The sequence below is a fragment of the Blennius ocellaris genome, assembly GCF_963422515.1.
Source record: "Blennius ocellaris genome assembly, chromosome: 1".
In the NCBI taxonomy this organism is placed as follows: domain Eukaryota; kingdom Metazoa; phylum Chordata; class Actinopteri; order Blenniiformes; family Blenniidae; genus Blennius; species Blennius ocellaris.
In genome coordinates, this window is record NC_137650.1 from 22958240 (window position 1) to 22973754 (window position 15515).

The following is a 15515-nucleotide window of genomic DNA, read 5'->3' on the forward strand; positions in this document are numbered from 1 at the left end:
CTCCTTCTCTATATAAGGCTCTCAGAGCCTGCTCACTTTCTATGTGCTTCAGGAACGCAGCCAACAGGCAGCAGCAGCAGTCTCTCTCCTCTCATAAGGGAATAACAACTCTGCAGGACTCTGCTCTGAAATAAACCAACAACGGGACACTAACTGAGGAGGACAGAGGTGAGCCAGATGGGACATTACACATGTGTATCTAAAACTTTTACCTGTAGTTTTCAAGTTCACTCTGAAATTACAAATTGTCTATCTGTGTAGGTTTCCAGGCTTAGATTTAATCGGCACTTTTTTGAAAACCATGTTTTAGTTGAAGGCTACCAATAAACACACGTTATGTGCTACACCTTCACTATGAATATACCAAAGTAAAAACAAAACGAATGCAAAGCATTGTTTATGCAATTAAAAGCTCATCTTTTAAAAGCTGACATTTAATATTATTCATTTATTGATGATTGTCATTTTAACCTCATGATTGTTTTATGTTGGGGCCTTAAGAATTATACAAATTATAGAAAGTAACCTTTAACAATTTAATGAGTTGCAGATGGAAAGCTAATAAAGAAAACTTATGAATGAGCTGATAATGCTGATAAGGAATTGCTAACATGGATGTAAATGAAACAATTTGCAGTGCTGCATGGGCAGTTGTTTACATTCAGCCACATGGTGAGGTGGGGAAGAGGTCAGTGTCTCCTCAGATCACATGGATCGCAGCGGCGCTACGGAGAGGACCAAAATTCATGTGTCCAGGGCTTCTGTCTGTCACTCTGGTATAAAATTCATGAGAGTTGTGAGAAGGGCGCAGACAGAGAAGCTGGTAGAGGCTCAGTGTGAAGACAGGGCACAGAGTAAAGGAGCAGGGTGTGGTGTTTGGGCTGCCCGCTGGTTCACAGTGCCCAGAGCTGGCACAGCATGTTGACACAGCACCGCTGCCAGACCTCAAGATGCTTTTGCAGCCAGAGGGAAAGAGGTGAAGAGACTCGGGGATAAGAGCAACCGGTGCAAGCATGGTTTATTTATTTATTTGTTTTTTGCTTTCTTCTGTGATCATACTGACTGACTACTCCTCTTTGTGCACATTTAGTTCAGCTTTAATCTTGGACGTCTTCCCTCTTACGCGTTGCCTTTCACAGAGAGGTTAGATAAAGAGTGAGATACACAGTGTTTCCCCAGGTTGTGTCAGGAATGCGGTGTTTAGCCCAAAGACAGCTCCGCTGGGTGAGGGCTTGTCAAACTGAACTCAGGCCTCTCTCCTTAGTTTGGTTAGAAAATGACAGACACGATCAGATGAGGAGGATGAAGAGGTGAGATGTGTTTTATGATGTTGCAACAAATGCTGCATTTCTTGAAGAATAAGCCCTTCATTATTAATAATGTATCATGAGAAGGCTTCTTTAAGATTGTATTAATGACACAGTCTTCATCAAGTTGAATTATATTCTTTGGGATGTGGAAGTTAACTTGTTGGGTAATTTTGACACAGTTTGTGTTTAAGAAGTAAGAACTGAAACTGTCGAATCAAATATTGTTTTGAGGGCCACAGATTGAATGATGTTACAGTTTGATGTCACAAACCATTGCACAATGCGTTGAGATGTTTCCAGTCATGTGACCCAGAATATACTGTGAAGCTAACATCAACGAGTAGATATTAAGAGTGAGTACGTCAGCTGTAATATTTTTTTTAGAGGACCTGTGCAATCTCATTGACGTTAATGACAATTTGATACTGTCAACCCTTTGTCATCAAGGGGTCGGCCTAAGTCCTGGTTATTATTAGAGCTTCAATAGTCATGTACAGAGCTGCGTTATATTGATAGGTTTTCTTAAAATGTACTCAACACCACATTTTAATTCAGATAATGTCTCAAACACCACTCATAATAATTCATTTGAATCCAAATCAGCTTTTATATGTGGTGCCAATTACAACACAGTCACGTTGTGATACTTTACACTAAAATGGAGTACAAAAAAAAAAAAATCCAACAATCCAGCAAGAGGAAGTGGAGAGTGGGAAACTCCTTTTCATCAGCATCTGCATACCCACCTTTCTTCTTGCAGTGCGCTGTCAGCGGATGATGATAGAGAAAAGAATAGGATAGAGAACAACAACAAATCAGCTCCACAATACCGCCACCTCTTCAACTTCAAAAAGGGGCCATTCAAAGTAAATGTTAATACCTTAATGTTTAAAAAAAAGGACTACCAAGGGAGGAATTGCAGCGTTGTAGAATTGGATTGCATCATTTTGTATTTGTGTAGCTAATGAACAGACTTAAATTCGCGACAGAGAGCTGACGAACTGAGCAGAAGTTCCCAATTTGGACACTTTGCACTTCACAATACTTCACATGTGACAAAGACTCACCAAGTATTGTTTATAAAATAGCACAATAACAGGGTGAAACATTATGACGTACTTATGTCCATGAGAAGGTTTTATTGCTGGGGAATTAGGAAACCAACCAGACGAGAGAGGTGACATATTAGAAGAAAGGTTTGCGGGGAAACTGTTGCTATGTATATATGATGATGACTTTTATTGGAGGAAGTGTCGCCTACATTAATTTAGTAATTTTTGTGCCAGTATTTTGTAAGAAGCACTATGTTGACTCACTCAGTGGGGAAAGGCTCACTATATATTTCTTCCCTGCAGGTTGTGTTCAGGACTCTGTAGAGCAACGATCCTTCGGAAGTCGAGTGTGGTCTGAAAGCGTAAAACCTAGACTGCTCTCGTGTCAGCATGACCTGCTCTGCTATGACCTGGGTCCCCGTCCTCTCCCTCGTGCTGTTGTCGGTCAGGCACTCCGCTTCTCTCTTTCTGCCGGACTCCGAAGAGCTCAGGCAGCTTCTGAGCCGCTATGAGGAGGAAACCAATCGGGACGGCACCAGCAACACAGCTGGCAACAGGACCCGACGAGCAATCCTCTGGTCGGACCGCGAGGAGATCCTCCAACTGCACAACAAGCTGAGGGGCGGCGTTTATCCTACCGCCTCAAACATGGAGCACATGGTGAGACATTGGCCCAGTCACTCTTTTCTTAACCATCAAGGATTATCAAACTGTAGATTTCGGATTACCATCACAAGTAACAGCATTTTTACATGTCAGCAACAATAAGCTTTGAAATTAGGCTGTAATTTGAATTTATGGCTTTTTTTCCTTCCTAGAAAAGAGGTGTTCCTGCAATAAAACCAATCTTTTCTCTCTGTTGGAAACATGCAGTCATCGCGCGAGCTATTGCCAGCCTGCTGTGCCACTCTTTTACTGGAGGATAATAATGCTGACACTGTCCTACCTGCAAACAGCTCGGAGAACTCAGGAGAGACACAGGGTTAGGGTGATGGGGAGCAAAGAGAATAAGGCTTGAAAGGTAAAACTGTGGGACATAGAGGCATATTGATGAGTAAAATAGGAGTCATACACAGCAGTTAGTGAAAACCACATGGTCTTGATGGTTGGAAGGAGCAGTGGTGGCCTGTGACTCTGAAGCGTAGTTACAGTGAGGAGGAAAGTGTGTGTGTGTGTGTGTGTGTGTGTGTGTGTGTGTGTGTGTGTGTGTGTGTGTGTGTGTGTGTGTGTGTGTGTGTGTGTGTGTGTGTGTGTGTGTGTGTGTGTGTGTGTGTGTAGATTTACTTTGCCTCCTAAAATTCCAATGAACAAGCAGTGTGTGTTAGTGTCAGTGCATGGGTGTTTGGGGTTACAGTGGTGTCTGTGTGTGCATGTTTTAGCGACCACCAAAAGGCTGGAAATTTACTGAGGGCTTGTACTTTGAGGGGCTCCACTGTATGTAGTCCGTGCTCCCTTCACAGCGCCCCTTCTACAGTGGGAGTCAGGTGTCCTCTCTGCTTTCCACCCTCCTCTTCACCGCTGTAAAGGATCCCGCTCAGGAAATGTGGATAATTCAGCTGTGATTGCTGGAGATTTGTAGTGGACAAGGGCCAGGCACCAGCAGCCCCACTCAAATGTCACCATCTCCAGTTAATGTTGTACTTGTATGCAGCTCAGTTTCACCTCCCTGGGAAGGAAGTGCAGCAGCAGAAGCCACGAACAGGTTGTGGTTAGCTATTTATTGAGTCAGAACATGATGTAGGTTCAACAGGATGCAGCAGGTGACTGTGGTAAAATCCTCCTACCCATCTCAAAAAAGAGTGAATTCAATGAGGAACTTGTCTCGCTTTTCGCAGGTCTGGGATGACGAATTGGAGCGGTCGGCAACTCACTGGGCCGAGCAGTGTCACTGGGATCACGGACCTCAGGACCTGCTCATGTCTATCGGACAAAACCTGGCAGTTCACTGGGGCAGGTGAGAGGCAACAATATACTTACTTTAGTTTGCATGGATTTATAGACAAGGAGTTTATTTCTAATTTCATTATTTATTGTATAAACTGTGAATCTGACTTTCTAAAAATCATTGTCATGGCTAGGGATGAGCCACATAATGGTTTTTAAAGCTTATTATTCAAGATCTGAGGTTTGGTCATAATATCAAATTCATGTGTTGTATATCAGTATATTTTACACAATTTTTCTTAACGTTGTTGGCAACACTTATTTGATATAATGTAATTTCTAAATGATAACAACATATGTTCTCCCAGCCTCCCAACATACATGTTCCATGTCTTAGCAAATCCATCCATCCATCCACCCATCCACCCATCCACCCATCCACCCATCCACCCATCCATCCATCCATCCATCCATCCATGTATAATTCTTGATCCAGACTCTATTTGTGTGGCTGGACTTGTGCCAGCTGAAGCATGTAAATCTTTGTTCTTATGATAACACGCAAGCCAGTTTTTTCAGTATGTGGACTCAAATATCACCAAAAATCCATCTCATCCCAAGCTGTAGTATTCTAAAAAAGACCCCCCCACCCCCCCCCCCCCCTAATCTTGTAAATTAATTTTTGATTGTCCAAGGATTCCCTGGAAACACCCTTGTCAAAGGGCAGAACACCAAACCATAACACAAGTATGTGTTATGCTTTCATAAAAGTTCATCCATTTTTTTATGTGTTTGGGGGATGAATAGGTAAGATGAAGTTCCTCATACATGAAAAAGTGATTAGTGTTTAATTGCAGCTGAAGACTTACAATGGCCAGGAACAGACAAGAGTGGCTATTTGTTGCTGTCGTACATGCCTGAGATAGAGAGAGAGAGAGAGAGAGAACATTGAAATTAGTTTGAATTTGAAAGTTTCTTCTGCTTGAATCCTCAGGCTGGGTGCTGTTAGTTGATGCCAGCTCACAAAGCATGATCTTTGTATGAATGTGTGTGTGTGTGTGTATATGACTGAGAGGACAGCAGACACAGTAGGCTTCTGTGTATAACAGTGTATGGCTATCTCAGCAGGTGCCCTTCCAGGAATCTGCTCTCATTCTCACAGGCCCACTCCCCCTCTCCCTGTCTGCCCCTTTCTTTTCTTCCTGTGCCAACATACCCTGATGTGGAGTGTATTTTTTTCACTCCCCCTCTGCTGTCCATTTAAAAGGTCAGCACTTTTCAATACCGTAAAAAGAGATGTCTATAACTGATTGATATCACTTCAACTGACTTGTTCGGCTTTGAAGCCATGCTTACGTTTGCGCAGATTTTTTATTATTTTTTTTCCAGCCTGATTTAATTTCCCCTGTTCTAGAGGGGCAGACCACTGTTCTGTGTGCCAGGTCAAATTCAGATTCATCATTTGAGGGCTGAAAGAAGAGCATGCAGACTCCATGCAGTGTTTCTCATGTCGAGCCAAGGCACCTGGCAACTCCTGCAGATGTTTCCCCAGTGCCCCAAGTACCTGGATGGCTTGTGACTAGATCTACTGTCTGTGGTTGTTTGCCTTTGCCCAACAGGTACCGCTCACCTGCTTTCCATGTCCAGGCCTGGTATGATGAGGTGAAAGACTACACCTATCCCTACCCTCATGAGTGCAATCCCTGGTGTCCAGACCGCTGCTCGGGGCCCATGTGCACCCATTACACCCAGGTGAGACGGTGAAAAAAAGAGTTTCTAGTCCCTGCTTGTGTACACATCAGCTGCAACTAATAAAACACACCGATATTTCTGACTGAGCTGTCAGTGGGTATGTTCAAGTGTAGATTTAACTCTTCTGCACTGTACATAGTTAGTCTGACAATCACTTAGATACAAATGATGAAATACTCATACAAATACCCTTGAATACAAGATACTGATAGGTTTGACAAGAAAATGAAACAGATAGAAAGAAAAGCTGTTTGCATGGGGTTGGAGGGGAGCCGTTAAAAGGAAACAGAAATGTGCGAGCTGGCTTCCAGTATTTCTAGACTTTACTTAGTAGCTGTTGAGTTTACAGAAACATCCAGACTCTTCTCTGTGTCTTCACCCTGAAACCTGATCGCTGCCATCTGGTAGTCATTTCAAGACACAGCAGGCATCTGTCACTACTTGACCTGAATTCTTGTAAAGATGGTGCACAGAGGGAGCTCGTGCCAATTCTGAGCATCATCATCTTCTCCATGCCCTTCATTTGCTGTGAGTGCAGATGTATCTGCAGCCCAGGCTGTCATGCCCTTTGAGTGCACTGTACTGCCTCAGCAGACATCAGCCGGTGCGCTGACTCACTGCTTCCAGAAGAAAAAGATGACATTTCCTGAGGAGGAAGAGAGGAAAGTGGAGGAGTTTTGGAAAACGCTGTGTTGTGTTGTGTTGTGTTATGTTGTTTTGTGCTCCCCTTCAAATGGCACACCATTCATCCGCAACACTACTATAGCAGCTTTCTGTTTAATAAGTCGTTTTATTTTACCTTGGACAATCCGGTGCCCTCAATGGATTCCTGTCTGTTAGCATATCAAAAATTGTAAACTTCTTTTCTTCAGGATGAGAAAAAATGCATTCATGTCACAGAGGAACAGTGGGTTTATGGGAAAGAACAAAGACCAGGAACCCCTTGATGTCCAAATGAACCCATTAATTATAGCTGCCAGTTTGGTGCTTCCACAGTAATTACTGGTGAAGTGGTGTCTGGCTACGAGTTGAAAAGTCGACTGTGCTCTGTGTCTGCTCCTTCCAAAGTTTCATGTACATTATTCTTGTATGTGTTTCTCTCTTTACAGCTGGTCTGGGCGACCACGAACCGAGTGGGCTGTGCTGTGCATACGTGTCCCAGGATGAACGTTTGGGGAGAAATATGGGAGAACTCTATTTACCTTGTGTGCAACTACTCCCCAAAGTAAGATTAGTTTCCCTCCATGTTCCACCGTTCATCAACACCTATGTTCTCTGGACTCTTGTTTACATTCCGCTTTCATACAGGCCTGACCAATGCTACACCGTGTGCTCCTAATATAGTTGTACAGAAGATATGTAGCACAAGTTGTTCAAGACATATTGGTGCCATTAAAATACCTCCAAAAATCAGACATCGAAAAATTATAATGAAGCAAGGGGAGAGAAAACAAGAGCAGAGTAAGCATTTGTTTTCCAGACAGCCCACAGGATGTAATTGCCTGAGAGACAACGAGGGGAGTTTTTATTAGTTTATGGGACTAATGACTATTGGGACTGTGGGAAAAGTAATTTCACGGCCACGAGCCCAGTGACGGCTGACTGATGATTAATTTCCACCTCAGTGAAGTTGTCCGTTGTGCACTTTGTTCACAGGGGCAACTGGATCGGAGAGGCGCCTTACCAGCATGGCCGTCCCTGTTCTCAGTGTCCTCCTAGCTATGGAGGAGGATGCAAAAATAACCAGTGCTATAAAGGTGAACAACATAACACAGTTTTCATTCAACTTCATAGCAATACGGGCCTATGTGACTAATCTAACCAGGTTGAAACGTGAGGGAAACACGGATGAAATTATATTTTCCATCTGTGTTTCATTTGGCCATTAGCAGACCCTCAGCGCTCAGAGACAGAGGACATGAATGAAGTGGAGAAACCTCAGATTCCTCTGCTACCTCGCACCACCGCCAGACCTGCACCCAAACCTAAACCTTCTACACCCAAGAAACCAGTGTCCAAGCCCTCCAGCCCGAAACCAACCACACCCAGGATACCATCGTCCCAAACTCCCAGCAACACCTACCTTGGTAGCTGCAGGAATGCCTGACTGTCTTTTAAAATTTTAAAACATGTCTTCTTCTTCCTTTTAACTCTTTTTAAAAAAATATTTGTTCTAGTTCACAACATTAAGTGTGAGACCAGACTGCGAGACAAGTGCAGAGGAGCAACCTGCAACAGGTCAGATTATCATCATGAAGTTTGATATGATGTATCCTATTAATGCTCCTGACAATGCACTCTGTCCTTAGCTCATTCTAGTTGCCAACCTACAGTATTATTTTAATTTGCAGATACAATTGTCCCGCTAATTGTCTCCATAAGAAAGGAAAAGTTTGGGGAACGCTCTCTTACGATGTGGTGAGTCTCAACAACATGAAAAACAAACATCTCACGCAATACAGCATCTTTAAAAGTGAAAGCATCTTTTAAGAGTTCAATTTTCGTTATTCCAGCTTTCAAGTATCTGCCGAGCTGCGATCCATTCTGGTGCAATTGACAATAACGGAGGGCTGGTTGACGTCACAAGGATGGACAAGTTTCCATTCTTTGTCAGAGGCACTAAAAATGGTGTTGAGTCTCTCAGGTAGATATTTCTGATTCACCTTACTTTCAAAATTGGTCCAAAACTGGTCTGCTGGTGCAGCACTTACGTTTTCCTCCCACTATGATTCACTTAATGATTTGTAAACCCGTTGATGTTTCTCTTACAGTAAATACAAGCCTGGCAATGCCTTTGTGGTGACCAAAATGGAAGGTAAGTCCACATTTTCTTCAAAATTGCTTGGGAACTGACAGTTATCTCACACATATTAGGTGCATTGAGTGTTTTTGTGTTTTCCCATTGTGACAGAATATACTGCAGATTGCTACACCACTGTGGCTGAAATCTGCCCATTCAAGAAACCCTACTCAAGCTGTCCAAGGTGAGTTGAGACATCCTGCATTTTGTTATTCAATAATGCATCAAATAGATATCAAAATGGATTGATTATTGTCACAGCTACAGACCTATTAATATGAAATCCAAATGATAATATGTTGCTGTAACCATCAAATTTAGCTTTACAAATCCATTTGTAAATGTTTATTTAAAGAGAAACACACTGTAATTTTGCCATTTATTCATATATTATCTCATTATGTGTACTTCCATACGAAGTCTGATGATTTTTTTAATATATACAAGGAGTGAAAAATATTCTAACTTCCATTCAATCCTTTAGAGTCATTTGTCCAGACAATTGCAAGACTCAGCCTTCTTACTGGTCACCTGTGATTGGAAACAACATCTACACAGATGTGAGTAATGCAAGTTATTTTTTGTTTACGAGCACCGACTGAATGATCTAGAAAAATGATCATGGATCGCACACGGAGATTTCCAGTGTTGTGCTTTGCTGTTTCTTGATGTGTCTTCAGTTTTAATCACAGGGAAAAGATATCTGCTCCATTATTACATTACATGGCGGTTATGGAAAGCAGCTGAATAATAACAGTATGGTTAATTCTAATGGAGAAGTCGAGTAATGGTGAAGCAAGCCACAGAATAGCAGCGATATGTCTATACAGAGACTGACCATTCAGAAATTCCTCACTCAGCATCGTTCCTGAGTAAGAGCCTACTTTAAAAGACTGCTGGAGCTCATCACTCTGGATCAGTCACTGTAGAGGACCCTGTATCTTAGAGCTTCCATTCCGTCTTCACGCAAAGTCAATCTTTTGTTTTATAAAGCTTTCTCGTGGATGGCACTGACCCTTGGTGACATCACAGAGCCATAATTGTGAAACAAATATGCTAAGAGATTGTTTCGCAATGTCTGGTTTGCAAAAAAAAAAAAAAAAAAAACCCTCTACAGTGATGTAGAAGCTGGATGTTGGTTAAACACAAGAGGAAAATGGTCTGGTTACAATCGTTGGCGGGGAGTATAGACAGCGGGATCTGTGTTTAGACTAGAAATGAATGATTCTACTACAGACTGTTGATAAGGGCTCAGGCTCTGCTATACTGGAGCCAGACGTCTGGCTCAGGCTCTGCTCCTTGTGTTGAGTCTGCATGTTTGCTGACATGTGTCTGTCACTGTTATTTGTTTTGTGACGTTTTTACTAATCTATGAATCTATGAATGCCATTTTTCTTCTCATGGAGTCTCTTCAGCTTGTTAAAGGCTATTATTTTGGTGTCCCTTTTTCTCTTAACAGAACTCCAGCATTTGTAAAGCAGCGATCCATGCAGGAGTAATCAAACCCGAAGGTGGATATGTTGACGTGTTGCCTCTGGACAAGAGAAAGAGCTATGTTGGAGTCCTGAAAAATGGCATCCAGTCTGAAAGGTACCACTTTTGTACTTCGTTTCAACAAACCAAGAAGTGCAACACTAAATTGAGAAGTCACCGTGTTGAATGGATGTGAGCAGTGATGGAAGCATTATTAAGAATTTGAACTTTAGAACGTTAGAAAGTTCTGCTCTTCGAGTTAGACTACCCTAACCACTTTAACTACTGAGTGCTACCTTTTAACTCTTAGGCGTTTCATTGTATCGTCAGTAAAAGCTTTCAATTTAGTTCAACAGTATCACCTATCTGCACTCAAGGCATTTCTTGTGCACACAATGAGATATATAAAATTACACACCGGGTATTTGTTTTGCAATAAGATAAGCTCAGATACGATAATCCTTTATTTGTCCCACAGTTTGGAATCTGCATTATTGCAGGAGCAAGTCTACAGTAAATAAAAGAGTAACAAAGGAAAATAATACGTACAATAATAAGTATGAAAAACAATAACAGCGGGAACAATAGGATATCATTTTATAAGTAAAGGAGGGGCTATATCTGTAAAATAATAAAGTTATTGGTTATAAAAGTAGAGCAGCTTTTCTTTAATCAGCTGTGAATGTACTAAGACTCCTTAGTTACTAATCAGGGGGAGTCTCTTTTATCCAGTCTGAAAAGACCAGCAGTTTAAAAATGTATTTATTTACTTATTTTTAACCTTGAAGTAGATTTTCTATCACTTTACTGAAGTTCTCAAACATAATTTGGTGTTATCTGGTCATGTTTATCGCCAAACATCCACCTCATGATGTTTGCAGTAAACAGAGCAGACAAGGACCCTACGCAGAAGACATAATTTGAAGTGATTAAGGTTATGCAGGGATTCACAAGAGTTCAGCAATACTACACTACTAACAGCACCTGATAAAGATGAAACATGCCCAACTTCGAAGGTTACTGCAAAGCGGAGCTGACAGGGACATTGAATGCTGACAATCACACAATCATCAAACAAAGGGTCTGAATCGGGGTTTAGGGGCTTTATCCCTTTGTATAGCAAGTGACCCTATCTGGGAACTTCCACATTTATTGTTGTCTTTTGCAAGAGGCAGAATGTCAGTTTTCAGACACCCAGTGCATCTAGTAAGCTCAATTTAGGGTCATGTGCTGTAAATACTACACTATGTTGTATGATACTAAGACTTCAATAGTGTGTCTGGAATCTTTTACAAAAATCTATTGAGGAATCCATCATATATTTTAGTTCAAAATGATATAATATATTAGGTCAGTTTTACATGTTGTACATATGTTAATATATAAATGGCATATTATTTTGTTGAAAAGATGTCTAAACATATTATTATTCTTTATTTTATTTTTTAATTATGAATGCCTCTTGTGGTCTGCCACTATGTTTTCAGGTGGACATTTACCCTCACTGTGTGTTCCTATCAGCTGACTTTCCAGTTAATATTATTTCATGTATTCAATCAACATTCATCCATCCACCCATCCATCCATCCACCCATCCATCCATCCATCCATCCATCCATCCATCCATCCATCCATGTATAATTCTTGATCCAGACTATTTGTGTGGCTGGACTTGTGGACTTCTTTTTATGATAACACGCAAGCTATTTTTTTTCAGTATGTGGACTCAAATATCACCAAAAAGCCATCTCATCCCAAGCTGTAGTATTCTAAAAAAGACCCGCCCCCATAGTCTTGTAAATTAATTTTGGATTGTCCAAGGATTTCCTGGAAACACCCTTGTCAAAGGGCAGAACACCAAACCAAACCATAACACATACTTGTGTTATGTTCACTAATCATGAACATTTGGTAACTCTGATGGGAAATGGAAACCTTTTTGAGCCAGTTTCATGCAGTGCATGAAAATTCAGTTTCATGGAGTGTATATACAGAAATAATATTTATCTTCAATACTATGCTCAGCTCAGGCCTTCACATCTGACCAGTGCAAGTATTGTAAAGTAGACCTTGAGAAACAACTAAAATGAAAACATTACAATTATAATCAAAGTGAATGTGACAAGAGAATCTGAAAAAAAAAAAAAAAGCCTCAGAAATGGGCTAGTATATGTTCCAGCCTATCTTGATTTATGTCCAGTGTAATCCTGCATGCAGTGGGTTCTCTGCTTGCACACCATGTTTCTCAAATCACTCTCATGTCTGTGGCCAGTTCAAGTGGACTGAGCTTTAGCAAGGAAGCCTTTGTGGGCAGTTCTGCTGGCATATGGGGTTGTAAGAGTAATAGTGTGGTCTAGTGTGTGGATGGGCCACACATGCGATCTTTGCTTATTTTACTCATACATTTCAATCGAGTGTGCAAACTGCTGAATGGCCAGCAACAATACAACCCAGATTCTATGAAATCCAATGCAAAGCTGCAAAGGTCTCATGCAGAGTTTTCAGATAGGAGGTCAATAAATGCCTGAGAGAGAGAGAGAGAGAGTCTGCGCCAACGTCATCAACGTCGGATCAGACTCTTGCTGGGGAAGAAATTGCAACCTATTCAATTCCTAGAGAATGGAAATGTTGTCAGCCACTTAGTACGTTCATGTGCAGACAATTATCTGTGACTGGATACCAATTGCAACGGTCTATCGTCGATATTGATTATGGCAGAGCTTCAAGGTATTCCGCTGATTAACCAATTACAGTCATTGAGTTTAAGACATGTGGTAGCTGGAAAAGTCAAAGTCAGAAATATGGCAACGATGAGTCACCCTGCCAATGTGTCATTTGGTGGATGTTTCTTTTCCAAAGTTATTGTTAGCACGGAGCTCACATTTTTCTTGATGGATTCAGCTGCTGGAACTATTCAGAAAGTTTGTCTAAGTATCAGGAAAATTGAGAAATCAGGTTGACAAAATAACAGAATGTCCCAGCTTCGACTGTATTTGCGTGATCCATTTCTCTCCATTTCTTTAAAAGAAGCTCCTGGCGAAGCTCTTAAAAGGTTTTTGTAGACAAGTGATGCATTTTTTTGGGAGTAAATGTAACATTTCTGTACCGTCTGTCTGCAGCAAAAGCAACACAGAGGGAGGTTCCTTCCGGCTCTTTCCTGTTAGAGAGTGACGCTTAAGTTTGGACGATTGAAGACCACCAGAGTCACCTCAGCAGCCCACCAGGAGCAGACAGTGTCCCGAGGTTCCATCACAGCCATTCATCTGTCTTCGTGCCTTTAATGGAATCAAACGCGTCATTGATGTTTCTCTTGTTTAGTAATCAACACACCTGTCATTCAGTATCACCCAATATTTTGATGGACTTTTCTTTTTCTTTGAATCTGTGAACACAGAGCTCTTTTATATATTGTGATGCATTGAACAGCTGGTGCTGGAAGTTTTGCATTCAACATGTTTTGTTTTCTTTTCCCAGAAAGTATTGTGTTTACATCAATGCGCTTATTACAAATACACAGGAATGTATACTGGTCCACTGTATTTAATCATTCTGTACAGAATATTTGATATATTGTTTGTTTAAAAAAAATGAGTATAATATAATAACCTGTTCATGTTGTATTGAGATTTATCCCTCCCCCTTAGTTTACTCACCTGGATAATATTTGCTTTTCTGTTCATGGACATTTAGACCGTGAAGCCAAGTCTAAATTGTAAGTTAAGTGCTGTGTTCATTGTGAGTGCAGGAGTTTTGTTGGTTGGAAAGACCAGGGCTTATTAGACAGACACAAATGGGAAGGAAACATTGGGGTAAGTGATTATGTTTACAGGCAGCAGGCACATCTGAGGGGAAATAATGAGTCCCTCAGGAAGGCTGGTGCTGCTTCAGTTGCAGGCATGTGGAAGTGATAAAATGAGGCTAGCTGATGGAGACGGGCCTCCGGGATGAAGGCAGTATTGTGGAGTCAACCCATAACAATTACAACCAGCATGTTAATATTGATCAACATTAATATCCAATTTCATATTTATTCTGGCTTTTGTGCTTTTTCTCATTTCCTAATTTCCCATAATTGAATATGAAAACACAGAGTTTGCCCACTTCCCCAGACTGTTGAATGTGTTGCACATTTCAGGTACAGAGAAGGGTTTTATTTTGTGTATAGAAATGAGATTGCATTGTGAATATTTGTATTATTTTTTTTTTTAATCAAATGGCATTTTCTGCACTTTGAAACAATTTGGCACCAGGAAGTATATTTCATGATGTTGTTACAGCCCCGATTTTTTACTGTTATCTTCTTTCAATACAAGTGTCTCAATTTAGACCTTTAAAAAACATTTGATAACAGAGTTTGTGTTGCAAGACCAGTTGAGGATCTAAGATTGTTAAAACTCATTATATGGAACCTTGTCGCTCAAGCTGTTGATTTTTTCAGCGTGAAGAATACATTAACAATTCTTTTTATCATGAAATTTGAACAGCAACTGTAATACAATTGTTCAACAACTTCCTCTCTCTTTGTCTCTGTATTCTACCTCAATCCTATCGCTATGCTAAGCATTTAGGTCATCATTAAAGGTAAAATAATTTGGTTTTGTAAAGTAACGGGAACTGTAAATACTATGATTTTTGTTTTTGAGTTCATTATCCATTAAGATTATATTTGTGTGAATTTGTGTCTTTGTCTTGGCTGTTTTTATACAGGTGTAGGTTGAGTTCTATATTTTTTTTGCACAATTCGGAAATAAAGTGTGTCCTACAAATGCAAACATGGATGTTTTGGTTCATTAAATCTAAGTAATTGATTGGTTGATGTGTCTGATTATTTGATGATATCTAGTTACTTATAAAACTTACTTATTTTTGTGCCTTTTTAATGTTAAGTGGAATAATCATTGTGGTTTACTATGTAATATGTTAAGTGTACTTAGTAGTGAGTATGTCAAATAGTATAAATTCGTTGCAGTAAATGGTAAATGGATTTCACTTATATAGTGCTTTTCCAGCAATTGCAAAGTCCCCAAACGCTTTATATCAATCGCATTCACACACCAGTGGAGGCGACTGCCACTCATGGCACACAATCCATCCATTGGGAGCAATTTGAGGTTCAATGTCTTGTTCAAGGACGCTTTGACATGTGGACAGATGGAGAACTGAACCTACAACAAAAGATTACAAGAGGATGACCAAATACGAAGGCCAGAAGAAGAAGAAACTGAATTTCATTGCCGCATTTGA

General features: G+C 40.7%; 1 protein-coding gene across 1 annotated transcript; it reads left to right on the forward strand.

The window, feature by feature from the left end:
- Window positions 1–48: 48 nt before the first annotated feature.
- crispld2 (cysteine-rich secretory protein LCCL domain containing 2) lies at window positions 49–15072 on the forward strand. The gene is made up of 15 exons (XM_080501723.1): window positions 49–168; window positions 2666–3022; window positions 4198–4316; window positions 5866–5998; window positions 7108–7223; window positions 7655–7755; window positions 7888–8085; window positions 8176–8236; window positions 8350–8416; window positions 8512–8642; window positions 8770–8813; window positions 8910–8982; window positions 9283–9358; window positions 10258–10388; window positions 13391–15072. The coding sequence occupies exons 2-15, from the start codon at window positions 2753–2755 to the stop codon at window positions 13440–13442; spliced, it is 1572 nt and encodes a 523-aa protein (XP_080357849.1). The 5' UTR covers window positions 49–168; window positions 2666–2752; the 3' UTR covers window positions 13443–15072.
- The last annotated feature ends 443 nt before the right edge of the window (window positions 15073–15515 follow it).

Coding starts and splice junctions, on each gene's coding strand:
- crispld2 (XM_080501723.1), top strand. CDS start 2,753: ATGACCTGCTCTGCTATGACCTGGGTCCCCGTCCTCTCCCTCGTGCTG. Junction 8,814..8,909: donor TGTGGTGACCAAAATGGAAG/GTAAGTCCACAT, acceptor CCATTGTGACAG/AATATACTGCAGATTGCTAC. Junction 10,389..13,390: donor AATGGCATCCAGTCTGAAAG/GTACCACTTTTG, acceptor GTCTGTCTGCAG/CAAAAGCAACACAGAGGGAG.